The following is a 21,205-nucleotide window of genomic DNA, read 5'->3' on the forward strand; positions in this document are numbered from 1 at the left end:
AGTCAGACCCCCGTTTCTAACGATAAAGCCGATCCTATAACAATTCCCCTCATCATGCGGTGGATAATCTGGAGAGAAAATAAACTGAAGAGTTTTCGAAAGAAAAAGTTATGGATACGAGCGTCTCAAATTATTTATGTTACACATGTTCGCCTAAATTCGAAAAAAAATTACTTGTACTGGATGAGAATTTTTTAATCTTATTCGCATTTAAAATTATTACTTTATTTATTTATTGTTTGTTTTTTTTTCTTTCCTTTTGTAACGTTTAAACGCATTTTTCTCTAATTTTTTAATAAAAGTTGCATTCGGGTTCTTAAGAAGAAAAAATCCCAGAGAGGATATTTCTTTTCTTTTAAACCATTCTAGAAAGAGAGTAAGTGAACTCTATCTTTTTGTGTTAGTTGACCTAAGTCACACCCTTACTGCTGGGTTGGGGCTCGGCCTCCGAACCGTACGTGGGACGAGTTTCTGCCTCATACAGCTCGGGCCGAAGACCGGGGGAAGTTTCGGATAGATGAGGAGACCTAGCAGCAGCCGGTCGGGGCGAGAATAAGCTTGTGAAGAAGCTCACTTATCCCCAAAGAAAAGCGACCCTATAGTGCTAGCGATTCCACTTCTTTGGTACGATTCATTTTAGTACCTTGATTCCTGTGAGGAGAGGATGAAGCTCCAGCTTCGCTCTTAGTTCTACTCGGTAGAACAAGGAAAAAGGCTGAAACAACTCCTGGTCCTTCACAGCAACAAGGCCTCGAGTATAGACGCGAGGGAAAAAGGCTTGAGCCAAAAGTTGCACAGAGTGGACCACTTACACTAGCACTAAATTAAGTGGGACGGACCGAGACACCTGCATACAAGTCCCAACAGAAATGGGACAAGGGCCACAGGACCATCGGCAGCATAAAGGGTTGGAGCGATGGGAATGAAACTCTTCAGCACCTGCACAGATTGGTTGCAGACAAGACATTTGCAAATCCAATAAAGGTAAAAAGTCTTCCCGCGGGCTTCTTCTCTATCTTTTCGTTATTCTTGCAAGAACTTGTTGTATGCAGTCACAGCAGGCCATTCATTGATAGGCAACTAACGCACGAGATTCAGAAGCTTCAAGTGCAAATAGTTCAATGCCAGTTGGGGATAAATTGGTTAGGGAGACATTTAAAAAAAAATAAAAAAATAGGTGATGATTCTCCTCTATTGTAATTGTTTAAGGACTTGAAAACTCTTCCAAAAGTCTTCTAACCTTGTTGGTTGGTGATAGGCTATCTTATTTATAAAAGTTAAAAGTTTATATGTTTCAATTAATAATAGGAAAAATGATGCATTTATGCTTCCAAAGTTAGCTCTCATATTCAGGAGGTGTAATAAGAAATAATACTATTAATGTTACAGGGTAATAAGTTATAATCTTTTATTTTGTTTAATGTCAGAGTTACAAGGATCTGACAGAAACCTATTGGACACATACTTTGTCAGTTTCTATCTGATTATAGTTTTAATGCTTCTAAATCTGGTTAGTCTGATCAGTCACTAATTATTACTAATAGTTATAAGAAAATGGTCTCAATTAAAATATATAATTCCTTTCTTTCAGTTTACTTTCAGGTTGTAGCATTTGTTCCGGAAGCATTTTTTTCTGAAATGAAATTGGAGACATCAGATCAATTTGAAGAAGCTTCAAATGTGAGTGATCTTCAACTCCATATCTATAATATATAATTTAACCAAAAAAAAAGAAAAATTAAGCACATATATAACTCGCATAAATGCAGGAAGTTGGTGGCAAATACAGGCGTCGTAATGTTGGGTATTTAATTAATTTTTCATTAATCATTCATATACGGGAAGTTGTATTAATAAATTATAGTTAAGTTGGGTTGGCTATAAATTAATGAATTAATTAATTGTGCAGAACAAAATGGAGGAGTCAAATAATTAATTGATGCTCTTCTTCACCATAGGTAGGTTGAGTGGAGAGCTTGATCACACAAACACAATTACTTAGTACTTAAAGTAAGCATGCTTTAATCCCTTAATTTATAGGCAAATGATTCTAAATCTATTTCTATATTTGTGTTTTTTTTTGTCTGTAGCAATCTATTTTTGAAATAGAGGCTATTTAATTTATTACTCTTCTAACTAAGGAGAGTACTCATCATTTGTAATATGTTATATATATAAATTTATAGTAAGAATTCAAATTAATCTTTTTATCCCTGTTTTATTTAGGAGCCAGGTAAAATTACATGATTTTGATAAAGTAGAAATAACTTATTGGTAACTCCAGTAATGATAGATAAAAAAATTATGAATTAGGCTAGCTTAAAAACTTATTGAACCCACCAATGTAGCATGTAGCCTAGTGCAAGAGTCGGTTTAAGAGATTAAAATGTCACGAGTTCAATTCTATTTTAAAGCGTTTTGAGTTTAAACGGATCATAACTGTGGAATAATATGTTAGTTCTCTTTTAATTCCAAAATTTTTTTTTTAAAAAAAAACTTAGATAGCTAGAAAATTAATACTAACTTTATTTTGCCTTTGGTTTTTCCTTTGTTCCCTACATAAAATACTTTAAATGATTTTTTTAATTGCAAATCAATTAGATATGAGATATTGTGGGTTAGCTTTTCTGGGTAGTAAATTTTGGTTAAAACATAAAAATAAATTACAATTCAATCTTTGAAACAATCAACTAACAAACTTTTTAAAACATAAAACACATGTGGTTTTTATAAAGAAACTGTTGGAACTAATGTGGTAAGGGAATCAAGTATTTAAAAAGATGAATAAAAAGTGTATTAGAATCATCCCAACCGAGTCAAAGGCAAAGAAGGGAAGCAAACGAACATGAATTGATCGCGTGTTTTTATAAATCTTCAACTTAGGAAGATCACCAATAGAAACATATATATCTTCTAATGGAGATCACCCATAGAAGCTTACAACTCCTCCCTACCAATAGGTTAATGATTCAGATTCTCTATAGCCATATTTTTCACCAAAATATGATACACGACTTCAATTCATGCCTCATAACCGGCCCCAATGATTTTGGGCATAACTCAAATATTGTCAATTGAGTTTGATAGAAGGATTGGATAATGAAGCAAAATTTGGGATTAGACTCTACATCCTTAAAACACATACACCATCACAATTCACATAATACACATCTATTGTAGGTCAAGATCCTATCAAAAATAACACTACAATCAAAAAGGAGATCTTCCAAACTCTATATGTTATCACAGACACTAAGGTCTCAGAAATAGTTTACCCAACAAACACGTTTTTTATATAACTATGAGGAGTTGATAGAGAAATTGCATTTATAACAACTTTTCAAGCCATTTACTTACTGTGAAACCAATATGAATGAATCCAGGATATATTTGAATCAATCAAATAATCCCAATCAATCAAATAATCCCAAAACTATCATCTGAAACAAAAGTTGTCAAACGTCTTAGTATCAAAGGTGCCTTTTGAAGAAGCAAACAAAAGAAATGATCCAATGTCATATAAAATTTGAAGTGAACTGAATTGTATAATCTAAATATTAGACTTTATAGATGGATGCCACTTTACGTAACGAAATTTCTCACAGTCGGTTGCTCCGTTATCAATAAATTTGTTGACTAAATCATCCATCATTCCACACAACGCAATCTTAAACTCACTGCTTGGACCAGATTGATCATCGTCAACAAATCCTCCTCCAAACGCCCCTATTTGAGTACCATCTATGTAAGATTTGCAAGCCGACAAAATATGATGTGCACGAACACGAAAATGCCACTTAATCAACTCTTCAAAATGCTGCATCAAATATAAAAAAAATATATATTAAATTAAGAAACAAAGTAATCCATAATCATGAAATATCTATAAATAAATCTTCAAAATAAAAATAACCCAAATATAACTTGAAATAAAATTAAAAATATAATAAGATATTGAGATGGCAGTGGAGGAAAATAATTCAAAATAATTTGGGAGAAAATATAGGTAATTAATGTTCAAAATAAAATTCTAAATAAAGTAACAAAATAGTCATTATATAATAAAAATTGAAAAAATGATTTTTATTTTGCTAAATATTCTGTCTTTCATGTTGATAAAGATCTTAAAAAGTTTAAATCTGTGAAGTATTTTAATTAAAAATCAAAATAATTAATAATAATAATATAATAATAATGACGGATAATTTTCTTTTCTTCTTTTATCTGAAAAAACAATTCATCCTGAAGATAGTCATCATTCATATTGGTATATATGTTAAAAAAAATGTGAAATTAAAGTGATAAGGTATGTGAAAGAGAGAATCCTTTCTAAAAGAAGGGAGAGTACGAGGTTTATTAGAGATATCGGTTTGAACACACCAAATTTTATATCTTTTTATTGTAAAATAATAATAAAAACAAAAAAATTACAAATTAATTGAAAAGGAGAATATCGTAATTTTAAATTTATTATACCTTAATGACATATAACACCGACTCTCTTGTTCATAACTCAACAAAGTTTAACCTTACATATTAATGTGAGGTTATCTCACACATATTATGTTTGTTATTTTGGCCAAATATGTGATATAAAACTTCCAATACAAATTTTAGAACGTAAATCTCCATTTAAAGTATTAAAGTTCTTTTAGTACGAATGTTATTATATTATATAACCATATAATTCACACAAACTAGATTTTAGATCTATCCGTGTTTGTTTCTTGATTATAGATCTTCTCACAAATATATAAATGTCTAGATATTTAAACATGTCGTATTTTTATATCTCGTGTCATTTTTAATGAAACATTGTTCTCAATATCACTCTCCCATCAACATTAACAACAAATGTGACTAACACTAACATTGGTTCAAATTCCCTTGAGATACATATTGATCTCTCCTCTACACAAATCTCAACAAAGTCTCTCTTACCACTCATATATAAGTTAATTCTATATACTTTCTTTATGTTGAATCGTATGTCTACTCATTCTAGAATCATTCTAGAATGTAAATACAAAGTCCAAACTTATAGAAGATGATGTCAAAATCTCATCACCGCAATGGATGTCTTCAACTCAACTTGTGTTGACTTTGTGCTCGATCTCATGTTCCTACTAAAAACTATGTTATTACTAACACTTCCGTTTTAGAACCAACATGCATAATAGTGCCAAGAAAGATTTAGCATGAAGCTCTCCCATGATTTCTAAATTCAATATCTTTCTCTACAATCACACATCGTCAGTTGTTATTTGCTCGCCATAACAAAATATTGTTGGATGCAAATAAATTTTTAAAATTAAACATAAAGTTAATAGTTACTAAACAATACAAAGTATGTCTCGTTACTAATGGTTTTCATCAATATGGAGAAACATTGAGTCTTGTAGTAAGATCAACGACAAATTTTACCGTTTTAATTTTTGTAGTTACTCGTGGGTGGTCGATTCATCAATTAGATGTGCTTAATGTATTAATACATGATACACTTGACGAAGGAGTCTAAATGACACAACCTCTAGGTTTGTTTTATCCCAAATTTCTTAATCATGTTTATCGTCATAACAAACCAAATTATTGCCACAAAACAGACCCCTCAAGCTTGATAGGCTATATTCCTCAAAGGATTTAACAAAACAAACTTCATATATCATAGATCTTGCCAATAATATAATCTTCATGAGTGAGCTCATATCTCTACAACAATTAAACGTTTGAGTGATATATTCACAATTAAATATCTTGGTCACATAGAACAAGTTATAAGGATAAAAACATGTATTTCTTCCAGATTGATCATATCTCAGACAAAATACATTAAGAAATTCATACATGATATGCATCATGTCAAACCACTGACATACCTATTGATTCAGATTCATGATCCACTTTCTGATTCTACATTCTAGAAATCATTGGATTGATGTCAAATAAATTTTTCGATGCCTACTACATATTCTCAATCATGGATTATTTAATTCAAATTGGGTTGATTGTCTAGATGACCGAAATCAATAATCGGTTATTTACGTTTTTCTTCATAATAACCTCATTTTATTTTGAATATTCAAAGAAACAATAAATAGAGGCATAATCTCATAATATTGTGCAGTTGCTCATGCAACAACAAAATTATGTTGACTTTAATCATTTAAGTGAATTAAAAGTCATGTTACCTACTCCACATTCGGTGTGACAATATTAAATTTATTTGTTTATCTTCTAATATAGTGTTTAATGATCCTAAATACACATAAAAATTAATTTCATTTTGTTCACGAGTAACAGCAAAATTGTTTCACATCTAATCTATACTCACCTAATACTAAATTACATATACCTCTTGGAAAACCATTCTTCACATAGTATGTTTTACTTTCAGGTATATTAAAAAAGTAACAAATTTCTAATAATTAATTGAAGTCACATTATGTTATTCGTATTTATATTTCTATTCATACCCTATTTTTTTTATTCTTATTCTTATTTATGTTTCATTTTTTATTTATTTATTTTCTCAATTCAAATTTTTGAATGTAATTGTAAATGAGACAATTCAATTATATATTATTCTAGTAATAAAATATCTCAACAAAAGCAGCTCAGACATGTTTTTCAATTTTAGTTTTGAAATTGGATCTTTCATATTTTATTATATATCATTGAAAATCAAATTAAAATGGTCTTCACACACACAATATACAACTAATACACATATTTTAGCAAGGTTAGCTATAACATTATATAATTTATTACCTAGTAAACAAAAACCAAAAATAATTCTATGAACAAAAAGGATCTTTAAGCCTTCTTAAAACTAACAATGCTTCTTATTTGCATGACAATTGATATTATTCACATGAGGATGAATAAGGGATATCCCTGAAAAGGAACTTATTGACAAATTTGAGGTTCTCCATTATATTGATTTGTTTTTGTATCTGAAAGGAGAGCAATACAAGACATAAATGGTCGAGTGTCAAGCTCAATAACGATACCATCGTTAACCTGATCTACTCTGAGTTATCGAGAACAATGTTGAGAACTCTCGTGAAATTAAAGACTCCATCTTATTTTTTTTACACAAAACTTTGTTCCTAGCCAAGGGAAGTTAGCCTTATTACGGTAATATTTTACTTTTCAGTGAGAAAAGTTGTAAAACATTAAAAATTGTCTAAACAACAAAGCCATTCATCATGACTTCTTCACATTGGCTTTGGTCAAGGAGGCTTGAGACTATTTTGTTTTTCTTTTCCTTGGTAGGTCATTCACAGGTAGGTCTTTAATTGGGATATACTTTTTGGTAGGTAATTTATTTTTCTTTACCTTCTTTCCTAGAAATTAATGGATGTGGGATTTTAGTCTATAAAATAAAAAAAATAGAAGATCCTAATCTCATTTAGTTTTAAATTTCATTTTTCATTCCAATCTAACTTATGATGGAATTTAAAATAGATCAATTAGGCTATCACACAAGACACATGTAGCAAAATTTGAATTTATAATACATATTTGTCAATCAAAATTCAACACTTTTACAACCAGCAATTTATACATACATAAGTCATTCTTCTTACTTTACTAGTAAAAACAAATTGCTATGTGTAAACATAACTATCATAAACTAATAAAATAATTTTGAAGTAATTATAAATTATACATATACATACCTCTGGTGGGCTTGTAAGTGTGTTCATCATTGTCTTTAGTGATAGGATGAAGACAGACTCATTGTAATCCTTAGACTTCTTTTTACCCTTTTTTCCAACATAAATTTCTGAATTTCCAGGTTCATTGAAAAAGGGTTTAGAGTTGAAAATCAAAACTTGTATGGAGCACAAAACTTGTGCCATGGTTGACATTTTCGGTATCGGTTCACCTTCCTCAAGCTTCCATGTGTTCAATCGCACTATCCCATCTTTGGACATGTTTGGGTTCAATTGAAGACCACCCGAATGGTAGTAAACAATCTAAAAATGTATTTTTAAAAGGAACCGATTAGTATAAGTACTGTAACATCCAAAAAAATAAATATATGAATTGTTACAAACATAATTAAAAGTTGATGACTTCTATTTTCTTATAACGTTTTATCGTAGTGTGATTAAATAGATTTTATTGTGATTATGTATCGACTATTTTTTAAAAAGTGAACGAAAGATAAACTCTAAACCCGTGACCCATTTACATACCGGGAGTACATCTGGATATGAAGGAGGGAAGGCGAGATCAAAGACAAAGAGACCATCGTGATATGGGGTTCCAGCTGATCCCACTATGACGGCTTGGATAAGATCCATTCTTGCTTCACATGCTTTAACATTTATGGAGTCTGCAGAAGATGGATATTTAACTTATGATTAATTCTTTAACAAACCAAGTTAATGGAGATAAAGTTGATTGATATATTCATGATAAAATCATTTAAAATCTCTATGATACAAGTTATAACATAAATAGTTATAACTATAAGTCATGTAAAATTCAAAAAATTACTGTTAGAAAAATAGTTAGTTCAACAAAAAGAGAAAGTAATAATCCAATTCAAGGCAAACATGAGTCAACACATATCCTATACTTCCAAAAAAAAATGTAAGATATATGGGAAGGAAAATCGAACTAGATATGCACAAATTTTAATAATAATTGCCAAAAATTATAAACCCGAATCACATGCCAAATCAAAAAGAAAAATAAACATCATAAAAAAGGACAAGTCAATAAATTAAACAACTTATGTTACAATTATTATTATTTTAAATTTATTTAAACGAGTTACGAAAACATAAAATCACTTAGGCACATTTGAAACACTTTCTGAAACTAGATATGGACATTTTCCATATTGATTGAGACAATCAAATACAACTTCATCTACACCTTTAAACCTTTAAGACGCTCAAAGGCAATCACATCTAAGTTTAGGGGGAATAGATTAATAGAATTATCTAAAACACATTTGATCTTTTAGATGAAAAAGATGAATTTGATTTTGATGAAAAAAGTGAAGAAGAGAATGATGTTGAGCATTATGCAATTTCAAATGAAGAAGATGATCTTGATCTTCATGAAGAAAAAGATGACAATGAACTTTAGATTATGTTTTGAACTTTTTTAAAGTTTAAGAATTGGTGGTTTATGTTTTGAACTTTTATTTTGTTATGTTTTTTATTTTTGATACTTATATATTTTTTACGCTTTATTTTCAAATAACCCTTGCTACGCTATAGCCATGAACAGCTTTGACGCTATTGAGCGATATACACTATTGACAACTATGCACTAAGGTATGAAAAAAATAATATTCCTATGGTAATAATGTAGTTAATCCTGAAGTACCTTAACCTAGAACTAAATATTCAGTTTTGAAGAACATAAACCAGAATTCAAGTTTCAGTTATTAACTATATAAACTAGAATAGAATATTGATGACTTATCACCTTCAGTTGTAGTAAGTTCTCTTAATTTTATTAAAAACCTAAATTCCATGATTTATTCCAGAAAAGAATAAAGAAGAAGAAGATAAAGCAAACTCCTCACCTGGCATGTTGTCCAGAAATTTCAACTCTTCCTGGACTCTCTTAATCCACATCGACGAAGGCTGCCACAAAAGAAGCTCATTAAAAAATTGACATATATAAGCATGCATATGTGCAACATACACATGAACACAATCAAAGATGACAATTAACATAAATTCACCTTGTGCAGATTCAATGTTTCAAAGAAGTGATTTGGAAACCTATCCACAAAATCGAATCTCCCATAATGTTTAAACTCGGTCATGTCTTCGCCACCTGCATTTAATATAATCGTTAGAACCAAAACTGATCTACTGTCCTTCTAGAAGTATGGATAACTGCACATTTTGCACTAGCACAAGATGCACAACACTCAATCGAAGATTCAATAAACGACAAAATCACAAACTTACTAGGAATGGTATAATTGGGGGAAGCAACTGTCGCCAGAACTTTATCTACTTGAGTTTGCAGCGCTCGGAGGAAATCATCCGATTCATATCCGTCGCTATCATCATATCCGTCGTTATTTTCATGAAATCCAGATTTCCCCAATTCCTCAATGATAGGTCCCTGAAGGAAACAGATTAAAAGTTGTCACCACCAAGCAAATTTCAGCAAATCATAAAAACCCATAAACAGGAACAGACATGGGTGTGCTAAATAAGCCTCTATAAGGACAGATTGACAGAATATGGTGAAAATATGAAGAATTTGATGAGTGTAAAAAAAGAGAAACAATAGATTTATGTTTCACCTACCATAATTGAAACACATTACTAGGTTTCTTTTCAATCCAGTGACATTTCCAAGCTTAAAGGCTATCTAATCACCAAGAGAAGCATATATCTATCTATCTATCTAGTAAGTTGTTTATGCAACTGCAAGACCCAATTTGACTTAACACAAAACATAGTACTCTTGCCTACTAGAAAGGATCTAGAGAAGAAAACACATTCCAGATTTACTACAGAGCTTTGATCAGAGAAAAAGTAGTGATTAAAGAAAGCGATAGACTAAATGTGTAAACAAAAAGACCTGATTTTGAATTTCCTTGTTTGAGATGGAATCAAGGTAAGCTTGCAACTTCAAATGGTTAATACGATCCATATCTCTTGAAGAAAATGCCGATCAAAACCTAGCGGCGAGCGACTGAGCGATGTTCTCCCTCTCTAGGTTCGTTCAGTAATGATGAGGATTTCCAGCATCATGGACTATTTTTACTCAAGGCGCCAAATTCTGGCAATCCCAAATGATCTTAAGGGCTTGTTTGTTTCATATAAGTTATTTCCAATAAAGCAAATTAAGCTCTTGTTCGTTTGGAAATTTTTTTTAAAAACTAAGAGAGAGAAAAATTAAATAATGGGTGATGATATTGATGAAATAATGATTACTTTTAATAAAAAGATTTAGATGATATTAATATATATAAATAATATAAAAAAATAATAATTTAATATATAAGACATTTTAATATTTTAGTTAATAAAATAAATAATGTAATTTGTGAGAAGTAATTGATTGAAAAATTAATTTTGTAAAAATTAAAATAATTTTTTTTATCAAGCCTTAAAGAACTAAAAACATATTTTTATGTTTAGGTTGAATTATTTGTTTGGGCCAGAAATGGATTATATACAATTAATTATTTGTGTAATGAACTATTATGTTCTATTTCATATTTAAAATCTAGTATGGTTACCCCAAACTTTAATTTAAAAAGTTAATGATTTAAATAATTTAATCAATGAAGTGATTGATTGCTACTAAACTTTGTAACCTGTTTTGATTTGCTCGATAGTTCGTTAATAATTTTTAAATTTACTTTAAATTTGGTTGTGGTCATGCTCTTTAATTAGTCGCAAATTGTAAATGTTCCGCCAAAAATGGATTATTTACTATTAATTATTTGTGTATTATATAGTAACAAAAATTGATTTTTTTTTTCTTTTATAGTTTATTGCTTTAATTATTATATAGTAACGGATATCTAAATAAATTGTACACTATTATGGTGAGTTTTTAGTATATTTTTAATCGAAGACTCAGTACTATAATAAAAAGAAAATAAAATATTAACATTTCTTATCAAATTTTGTTATTTTATTTAATACAATCAATCAATGGTAAAATAAAAATAATAAAAATAAATATCTTTGATATTGGAATCTAAACACATTCATGTATAGGTTACTTATCATATAATCGTCCTTCAATTTTTAAATAAGAAAAATAATAAGGAAAAATGCTAAAAATCGTCCTTCAATTTTTAAATAAGAAAAATAATAAGGAAAAATGCTAAAAATAAATGTAGTAGATTGTGAAACAAAACAAATCCATAAGGTTGAAATATCCATGTTAAAAAATAAAAACATTAATAAAATCTTAAAAAAATAAAATAAAATGAATCGAACCATATCAATTTTGAGAATTTAATGTATTCACTATTTTTTTTTCTTCTAAATATGTCAATAGTTAACATTTTAATTACATGAGGGCCGACACTATGTGGTTGGATGATTCTTTTTGGCCTTCATTTAGTATCTTGTTAGCATGAAATGATGATTTATATGAGAAAAAAAATACTTGTCTATCAATGAGTATTCATTTCAAGAACAGTGGAGACAACTTCATACGGATACGGGTGATTTCGATAATTTACGAGCCTTTGTTACCCTAGTTCAAGTCTGACTTCTTAAGTAAGCTCCTTATAGGGCTTGTAGATGAGATTTCTCTATAGTGTTTGTTGGGACATGGGTGTAGCAAGACATGTAAATGAGCGAAAGGGGTCAAAAGACTCACAAGTCTTGTGTGTGAGTTTTCTGAGATGATCAAACACTTTGGCTTATTAGTTGGCCTTTGGTAGGCTAACAGTTCCCATTCAGCAATCTTGTATTGACCATATAGTGAGTGTTTCAATCCTCCTAAGTGACCGACTTGTCTTAAAAGGTTTTTTTCGTAGTTGTTCATATAACTAGTCCAATTTGATTGATTGTAAAGTAGTGGAGTTGGTTTCTTTTCACTGAGATTTGAGAATAAGTAGTTGGTTGGAGACTTAATCATACATATATTTACGATGATATAACTAGGTGGTGGTTCTCCTTTATGACAATTGTTCGTGGACTTGAAAACTCTTCCAAAATTGTTTAAAGTTGATTTGTTGGTGACATGCTATCTTATGCACAAAAGTTGAAACTTTTCGATTTATGATAGGGAAAAAGATTCATAACCTCTAAGATTCTAAATTTAGCTTTCGTATTTAGGAGGAGAATAATAAGAAATAATGCTATTAATGTTCGATTTATCTGAATTAAATTCTAATTTATCTTTGAAAATTTAAAACTAGCGTGAAAAGCGTACATGTACTTATATTCTTTTAATCTTTTTTCCCTTAAAATAAAATATATTTCCAATTGAAGAGTACATCATTATCTTTATCTCTATTGATGAGATATCTCAATTTGGGACAGCATAATATTAATTATTTTAGTTTGGTTATTTATAATTTAACCATGTAAGAAATTAAAAATATCACTTATGTATCATTAATTTATATGAATGACAAATATATTCATAAGTTATAAACTTAATTTTACATTATATTATATTATTTTGACTTATATTAAATATGACATTTGTAAAAAATTTTATTATATTCGTGACTCATAAATTCTAATAATATCTCACTAAATAGCATATACACAAAATAAATGTGTCAACCATAATGTGCCAATTTTTTTTTGTGTAATCTCAATCATATGTTGTATAAATATATTAATTAATTATATCAATATAGGATCAAAGAGATCGCCGATGTATTTAATCACAACTAGAACCAACAATGAATACATAAATCAATACAATTAATTGAAGAATCATATCATTATGCGAGACGTGAATATTTAATGCGCAACAATCTGTTCATGTCAATTTTCAACAAGTTCTATTTAGGTGAGATCAAACTTATATCATTAATGTATAAAATGACTTTAAAACATTATTATAATTGGAATATAAGTGTATACACAAACATTTGTAAGTCATAGAACAACAATATAATATAAACTCCCATTAAAACTAAAGATCCTAAAAAAAAATTTTGGGAAAAAAATGTAGCCAAAAGAGGGTTAAGTATATAGCCCGCAAACACACTTAACCATTTCACTAGACGCATAATTTATCACCTGAAGGGCTCGAACCCAGGACTTTTCAAGGAGGCTGGGGATATCCACTCTTATTGCTGTTAGGCTAGAAGAGGGGATGAAAGATCCTTAATAAGAAAATACCCATGTGAGTAGTGTACTCATAAAAGACCTTGTGTAGCAAGTCTTTTGTAAGATATATGATAACATGGAGTTTGTTCATATATGTTATATGCTTAATTGTCTATTATGTACTATTTCTTTAACAACAAGAAATTTAATATCAATAAAATTTGACTTTCACTAATTATTACTAAAGGTTATAAAAAATGATCATGATTAAAATATATAATTCTTTCTTTCGGTTTAAATTGTAACATTTGATCTGGAGGCATACTTGTTGAAATGGAAATGGAGACATTAGATCAATCTGAAGAAGTTGAAAATGTCATTAATTTTCAACTAGATATGTATAATATATAATTTAACCAAAAGATAATAAAATTAACCTCATATCTCATATAAATACAGGAAGTTTGTGACAAATGTTATTTTTTTTTGACATAATTAGAATATCACATCGGATGATATAGGAGTGTGAGTAGTTTCTTAGTATATATAAGAAACTCTTATCACAAATAGAATCCCACATCGGAAGATGATGAGAGTGAGAGATGTTTCTTTGTCTCTAAAAGTAACTCTCCACCCTTTGATTTGTGACACCTAATATTTGTATCTCTTCTTCCTTATTAATTGATAGTCTTTGTGCTCGGAGATATAAAAAACATTTGGCCGAACTTTGTTATCAAATTCATAGTGTGTTCTTTTTATGTTTTTTCTTTTATTCTATCAGTTTTCCACAACAAGTGGAATTGGAGCCGAAAGTTTGTCCTTGACATGGCGGTTGAGGCTTCAAATGGGAATCAACTCCTTCGTCATCCTGGACAAGAACCTCAATGTCAAATTTGAAATTTTTGGTAGAATTTTTTAATGGTATTGGTCATTTTGACATGTGGCAATGTGAAGTTCTAGATTGTCTTTTCCAATAGGGTCTAGACGCTGCTATTGAGGGCAAAAAGCCAGATAATATTGAAAAAAAGAATGGAGTATCATGAATCGATTGGTATGCAGAACAATTCGATCGTGCCTATCTAGAGAGAAAAAGTATGTCGTGAAGAACAAAACTTCTACACAGAAACAATGGCAAGCCTTGTAAGATGAATTTCTGAAGAAGAGTGGTCAAAATAAGCTCCTTATAAAAGAATATTTGTTCCAGTTTGATTACAAGTCATGTACCACTATGAATGAACACATCACTAAGTTTAATCAATTAGTAGCAGATTATTTAAATTTTGAGGTGTAATTTGAGGATGAAGATTTGGACTTGATGTTGTTATTGTTCCTTTCTAATTAATTTGAATATTTAGAAATATCGTTACTTATTAGGAAGATAAATTTATCTTTTGATGCTGTAAGTTCTGTTTTATATAGTCACGAATTGAGAAAGAAGTAAAAAACAAAATAGCTACAATAGATGAAGAATTGGTGGTCAGGGCCCGTCAACAAAGTAAATCAAAAGGGGAAGGAGGAAGATTCAAAAGTAGACTTGTCAAAGATGAATGTTCTTTCTGTCACGAGGAAGGAAATTGGAAGAATAACTACCCAAATTTGAAGAAAAAAGAGAAAGATTTTAAAGATGAAAATGTTGCAAAAACTAAGGTAATGCAAATTCAAAATTCTCTTTGTCAATGTCACGCACAACATCACATCCTAACACATGGATATTGGACTCAATCTGCATTGATCATATGACACCAACTCGAGAGTGGTTATTTGACTTTAAAAATTAGTTGGTGAAGTTGTTTACATGAGAGATGCTAATACATGTAAAATTGTTAGAAATCTTGTCTTGAATAACATAATATATATATATGATGTTACAAATAAATAAAATAAAATTAAATATACGAAAAAGAAATCACCGATTGAGATGTTGATTTGAGGCATGTGCTTATCACATTTCCCTTAAAACAGTTCAATCGTCTCCCGTTTGTGTTGGAGCTTATCGCAAATGACTGTCTTCCAGGATATAACGAATCTAGTAGTGATTCTTCACTGGAATCACTACGCATCGAACTTGATCAATGTTCCTGAACAATAACTGGGTTTTAAAGGAAAATATCGAGCAAAGAACTCGAAAAACACTCACAAAACGAGAAGAGGTCTTTTAGAATTCTAGTGTGAGAAAATATAAGAGGATAGTGTTTTTGTACATGAGATGGTGTGGGATATAATGTCTATTTACATTGTTGAAATAATAAACTGTTAATTAAATCATCAATTGATCCAACAATTGACATTACTTGCCTCTTCATTTACTTTAATATTTCTTCTTAATGAAGGGTAATTGTTTGTCAAAATTAATTAAGACATTTTTTTCAATACTCACGTTACATGGTTTTTCAATTGTTAATAATAATATTAAATTATAAACAATTAATAATAATAAACTCATGTAAGTTACACTAGAGATTAATAACATTTTGTTAATTGGTGATCAAGACATTTTAAATTAATTCAAATTATACATTTGGATCAAATTTCACCCATTAATTCACGTTTGAATTTATGTGAATTTGATATAATTTTATTACCCATATTCTAATTTCCATTCATTAATGGAATTTATATAGTTAGTTTAAAAATTACAAAAAAAAAAAATAAAAGAAATATGTTCAATAAAGCTGTGAAATGATGATATGTCCACCAGAATTATCAAAGATGTTCGGTACATACCAAATATAAAAAAGAATCTCATTTCTTTGGTGGCCTTGGAGTTACAATGCCTACATGTGAGAATAAAAAAATTGAATTCTTAAAGTAATCTCTAAAGCACTATTGATGTTGAAATCTATCAAGAAAAGTAATAATCAGTATTACTATCAAGGTAATATAGTTAATAGGACATCTACAACTATATCAACTTCCGACATTAGTAAAGAAACAGAGGAAAAAACTTTGGCATATGCGTTTAGGAAATGCCGGTGAGAAATCAATGCAAATTTTTGTTAAACAATGATTGTTGAAAGGTACAAAAGTTTATAAACTAGATTTTATGAGCATTGTATTCTCTCGTACCAATTGTTAGAGTTATGTGAGAAATTAAAACTTGCGGAAATCTTCTTTTAATCTTTTTTTTCCTTAGAATTAAATTGTTATATTTATCTCTCAATTGATTTGGGACACGGAACCCACAATGACTTTATGATTCTCCTACAAAAGAGGTAGAGTCCCATTACATACCTTTAAATTTGGGGATACATCAATTTTTCTCACGATTGAGGAGTTTACGTCCATCTTGATCATCAGGACCAAAAATCTACTTCAACTTAAGACATTCACCGAGTCCATTTCATTGAGGAAGATACTACAAGAGGAATTCGCCATATCCGAATCCCTATTGAAGATGAACATAATTGACCAACAGAAGTAGTACAAATTGGTGGTCAAAGACAACCTTGTCACAAAATTCGACAAGGAGAACCTTATTACTATCACCATCTTCATGAACCATTTCATACTCATGCCTTAAGATGACAAGACCTCATCCAAGGTATTTAGGGCCGCTTATCTCATGTAGTAAGGAGATAAGAATATATCGGGTCTAGTGCTATCCAAGACCTTGATAGGTTTGAACGAGAATGTCTCGATGGGGATCTCCCATTTATCCTATTCATATGGTTTTTTGAGAAAGTGAAGAGCATCCTTTGAATTCCTTCCAGGTACCTATTGGCTCCCGATACTTAAAGGAGTCATCTACTCTTGGTAAAGCTAGACGATCTAATATCATGTGATATGCATATACGCAATTTGATGCCATGATATAGCATTTCTGAGATGAAATATGACATAGAGGACTTGCTCATGATCTAAGAGTTTAGACTAAATATATAAATGACTTATTATACGAATTCCTTATTCAAATAATTCGGGCTAGACGTGATGATCCCATCAACGAGAATAAAGAACTTTTTTTTTTGAGAAAATGGTTAAAACCATTTCATTAAAATCCCAAAAGTGGGAGGTCAAGAATCAAAGCTAGACAAATCCTAGATATGATTAAAAAATGACCATCAAACGACCCTAAAGAACTTGATTAATAGTAATAAAACATACAAGAAATAGAGATTACAAACTGTATCAAATCATAATTATCGCAATCAGGATTTTTATTTCCATACCAACTTGATATTCAATAGGTTGTCATCCTCTTCCCCTTGTTCTTCCTCTCCCCCTTCCCATTCCTCTTGCAATGAAAAGGGGATGAGCTGAAGAGGTTGATGAATAATGCTTATTCTCATTTTGATTTCTCTTTCTATATGAACCCGTTTGGATTTGATAGAAAGAATTATTCTTCAGGATTTCTGGGCTCTTCATCTTGTTGTTCTCAACTTAAATGTCGAGATCATTGTCTTTATTTCTTTCAACTTCAGATTTGGAATTCTCTACAACTTTGGATTCCTTTATATCAACCTTGGAATTATCTTCATTCTCTTGATTAAACTGCGTATCTTCCTCTCTATTTTCATCAACAACCACTTCAATTTGATTGTGATTACTCAACTATCTATTAAACATGATTAGGTTGAGGTTCCTCCTTCTTTTTTTGTACTACTTTCTTCTTGTACAAAATTTTCTTTATCTTCTGTTTCATGTTATTTAACAAAGATAACTTATGAAATGTTCATCAATTGAAAAGTCCGTATCTCGTTCTTAGAGAACTAGACATGCGGTCCTCACTAAGTTAAGTAAAGTGAATATATACACATTCTTTTTGGTTCCATTTCCTTTTCTAAAAAACTCCTATCTTTAAGGGATGTTCAAACTGCAAAGTTGGTCTAAGCCCCATGCCTTACCTTACGCTCGATTCATGTGGGTAGGATGATGGATTTAATGATAAACTCAAATAGCTTGTTTTTAAAAAGTTGTTTCACATGTATTGATTTCTTAGATAATTTTTTGACTCTCCTTCCTCTCGAATCTCGTAAAAGTGGACGAGAAGACTACTTTATCGGGAGTTATCTCATCTAAAACGAGATGAGGAACCAAACATAGGATTTTCTAAGAAAAGCATTTATGATTAGTCTGTAAAGGCTTTAGATCGATATGTACGCGGAAAGATCGATCTAATTGACTTTAGAGTTGCCACTTTAGTTTTGCTTCTCAAAGAAACTAAGGAAAAATCAGAGTATTCGTTTTTAAGGGTTCAGTTCTTGGTTACATGTGGGAAAGAGAATCAACGCTATGGCCAATATGCCCATCCTAAACGGATGTCTCTACTCCAAAATTATTGTCCGTTTAGATGTTTTAAATGATTGTTACACTTGCGTTATGACTTCAGAACTCTTTTATTCTTGTTAGTATCAGAATTTATGTCTAGAAGGGCTATCCCTATTTATTTCTTAGAGATGAGTCTATGACTCCATAGTATTAGATAATGTTAAAACAAACAAGCTAAGAACGATTCCTAATTAAGAAGAGAACACAAACAGGAATTGAAGAGTTCACATTTGCTTGATAAGAGATTTGTTTACATGTAAATGTTAAGAATAATTTTAGAAGCATGTTGGAATTTTCTTATGAGTTTTTGGAGTTATAAAATATTGTTAAATAAAAATTGTTAATTAAATATTAGTATTAATTAACTATTAAATAAAGAGCCTAACCGTGTGAATCTTTTCTAGGATTAAATTAAAGATGCCCAAAATTGAAAACGACATTTGGACCAAATCGGCATTTAAAGCATATCGGCTTTTGAAACAAATCGACTTGTGTATATTGGCTTTTGGTGCATATCGAATTTTGGAAATATCTACTTTTGGACCACTCCGGCATTTGGGAAATATCAGCTTTTGGACCAAATCGACATTTAAAGCATGTAGGCTTTTGGTGCATATCGACATTTGAAGTATATCGGCTTTTGGTCCATATCGGCTTTTGGTGCATATCGGCATTTGAAGCATATCGGCTTTTGGTGCATATTGGCATTTGAAGCATATTGGCTTTTGGTGCATATCGACTTTTGGTGCATATCGACTTTTGAAGTAAATCGGCATTTAAACCAAATTGACTTTTGGACCATTCCGGCATTTGGGAAATATCAACTTTTGGACCATTCCGGTATTTTTGGAAATATCGGCTTTTGGACCATTCCGGTATTTGGGAAATATCAACTTTTGGACCATTCAGGCATTTCGGAAACATCGGCTTTTGGACCATTCCAGTTTTTGGTACAAATCGACATTCTAGACATTCCGGTTTTCTGCAGATTGACTTTCTGCAAACACATCCGACATTCTACATTTCAGCACTTCACATTTCGGCACCCAATATTTCAAAATTTCCATACTTAGTTAACTAGGGAACATATATATAGATATTTCCTGAAATATCAGACGTCAACTTTACACTTCCTAGATAAGCATTTCTATTTAAGTGCAAAGACTGATGAAGATCTTCTCACACTAGCATAACCAGAATCAGGGACAGATCAAACAGTATGAACCATAAATTCCTTGGAAATTGAAATCGCATCAATGAGAATTTGGCTTACAATTATTCAAAGTATAGACAGAATAAAAAAATATCACATACGATGTACTATTCTGAACTCCAACCAATCAAAATCAAGACAGTGGTCTTATGAAGCAGATATAGCCGTTGAGCAGCAAATGTATCCGTTGATATTTTTGTCTACTTAAGAAGACATATGTTAATCTGCTTCAGCACCTTTTTACCTTTGATCTTCGAACAACTAGCTCTTGAGAACAATCCTCTACTATCAAAATTTTCAAGCTCTAAAAGTTCTATAAGCCTCCAAATGTGTTAGAGTTCTAAAAGTGTATTACAATACTACCTATTCTGTGTGAGTGGTGAGCGTTGTAAGTTGACAGAATTTGTTTTTGTTCAACAGATTGAGTATATTGGAAGGTCGAAAACAGGGAGTAACGAAGCCCTGGTTGTTCGACTGAGTTTGCATACGTGTTGTAAACAGACTGAATATTCTAGTGAATATCATTCTCAAAGGTTTGAGAAGAAAGGTGATGTAGGAGCTTTGTCTCCGAATATCCATAAAATTTGTGTCTTGTTTCTTCTGTTCTCTTCGCATTATCCTAATCTTTTCGTATTGCTTCAAATCGAAACAAACACTTCCGCACTTGAACTCGATTCAAGAGTTTGTGACGACTTGTGTAGAGTGGAGACAAGATAATAAACCTCTAACATGGTTATTATCGAACGGTGTGTGTGTAAGTGTTCAACGTTGCGAGACCCCGTCTCCTTCGGCGATCCCGATCCCATCAAGTGGTATTAAAGAAAGGTGTCTCTACTCTAAACCAATAAAATATCAACATGTCTATCGTCAACATGACCCCAATGTTCGAAAGTGAAGACTTCATCAATTGAAAGCTACGCATGCAAGTGTACTTAGCTTCAGTAGACGATGACATGGTGTACATTATCTCTGATCG

The 21,205-nt window shown here is 30.8% G+C and overlaps 1 protein-coding gene across 1 annotated transcript; it reads right to left on the reverse strand.

Annotated features, from left to right (window-relative positions):
• Positions 1 to 409: 409 nt before the first annotated feature.
• On the reverse strand, positions 410 to 9,799 carry LOC124917522 (putative ubiquitin-conjugating enzyme E2 38). Its single transcript, XM_047457932.1, has 8 exons — positions 9,716 to 9,799; positions 9,554 to 9,614; positions 8,205 to 8,344; positions 7,683 to 7,982; positions 3,587 to 3,817; positions 848 to 939; positions 644 to 777; positions 410 to 573 (listed from the first exon to the last, which is right to left on the reverse strand). The coding sequence occupies exons 1-8, from the start codon at positions 9,797 to 9,799 to the stop codon at positions 410 to 412; spliced, it is 1,206 nt and encodes a 401-aa protein (XP_047313888.1).
• Positions 9,800 to 21,205: the final 11,406 nt, after the last annotated feature.

The sequence above is a fragment of the Impatiens glandulifera genome, unplaced genomic scaffold (assembly GCF_907164915.1).
Source record: "Impatiens glandulifera unplaced genomic scaffold, dImpGla2.1, whole genome shotgun sequence".
In the NCBI taxonomy this organism is placed as follows: Eukaryota; Viridiplantae; Streptophyta; class Magnoliopsida; order Ericales; family Balsaminaceae; genus Impatiens; species Impatiens glandulifera.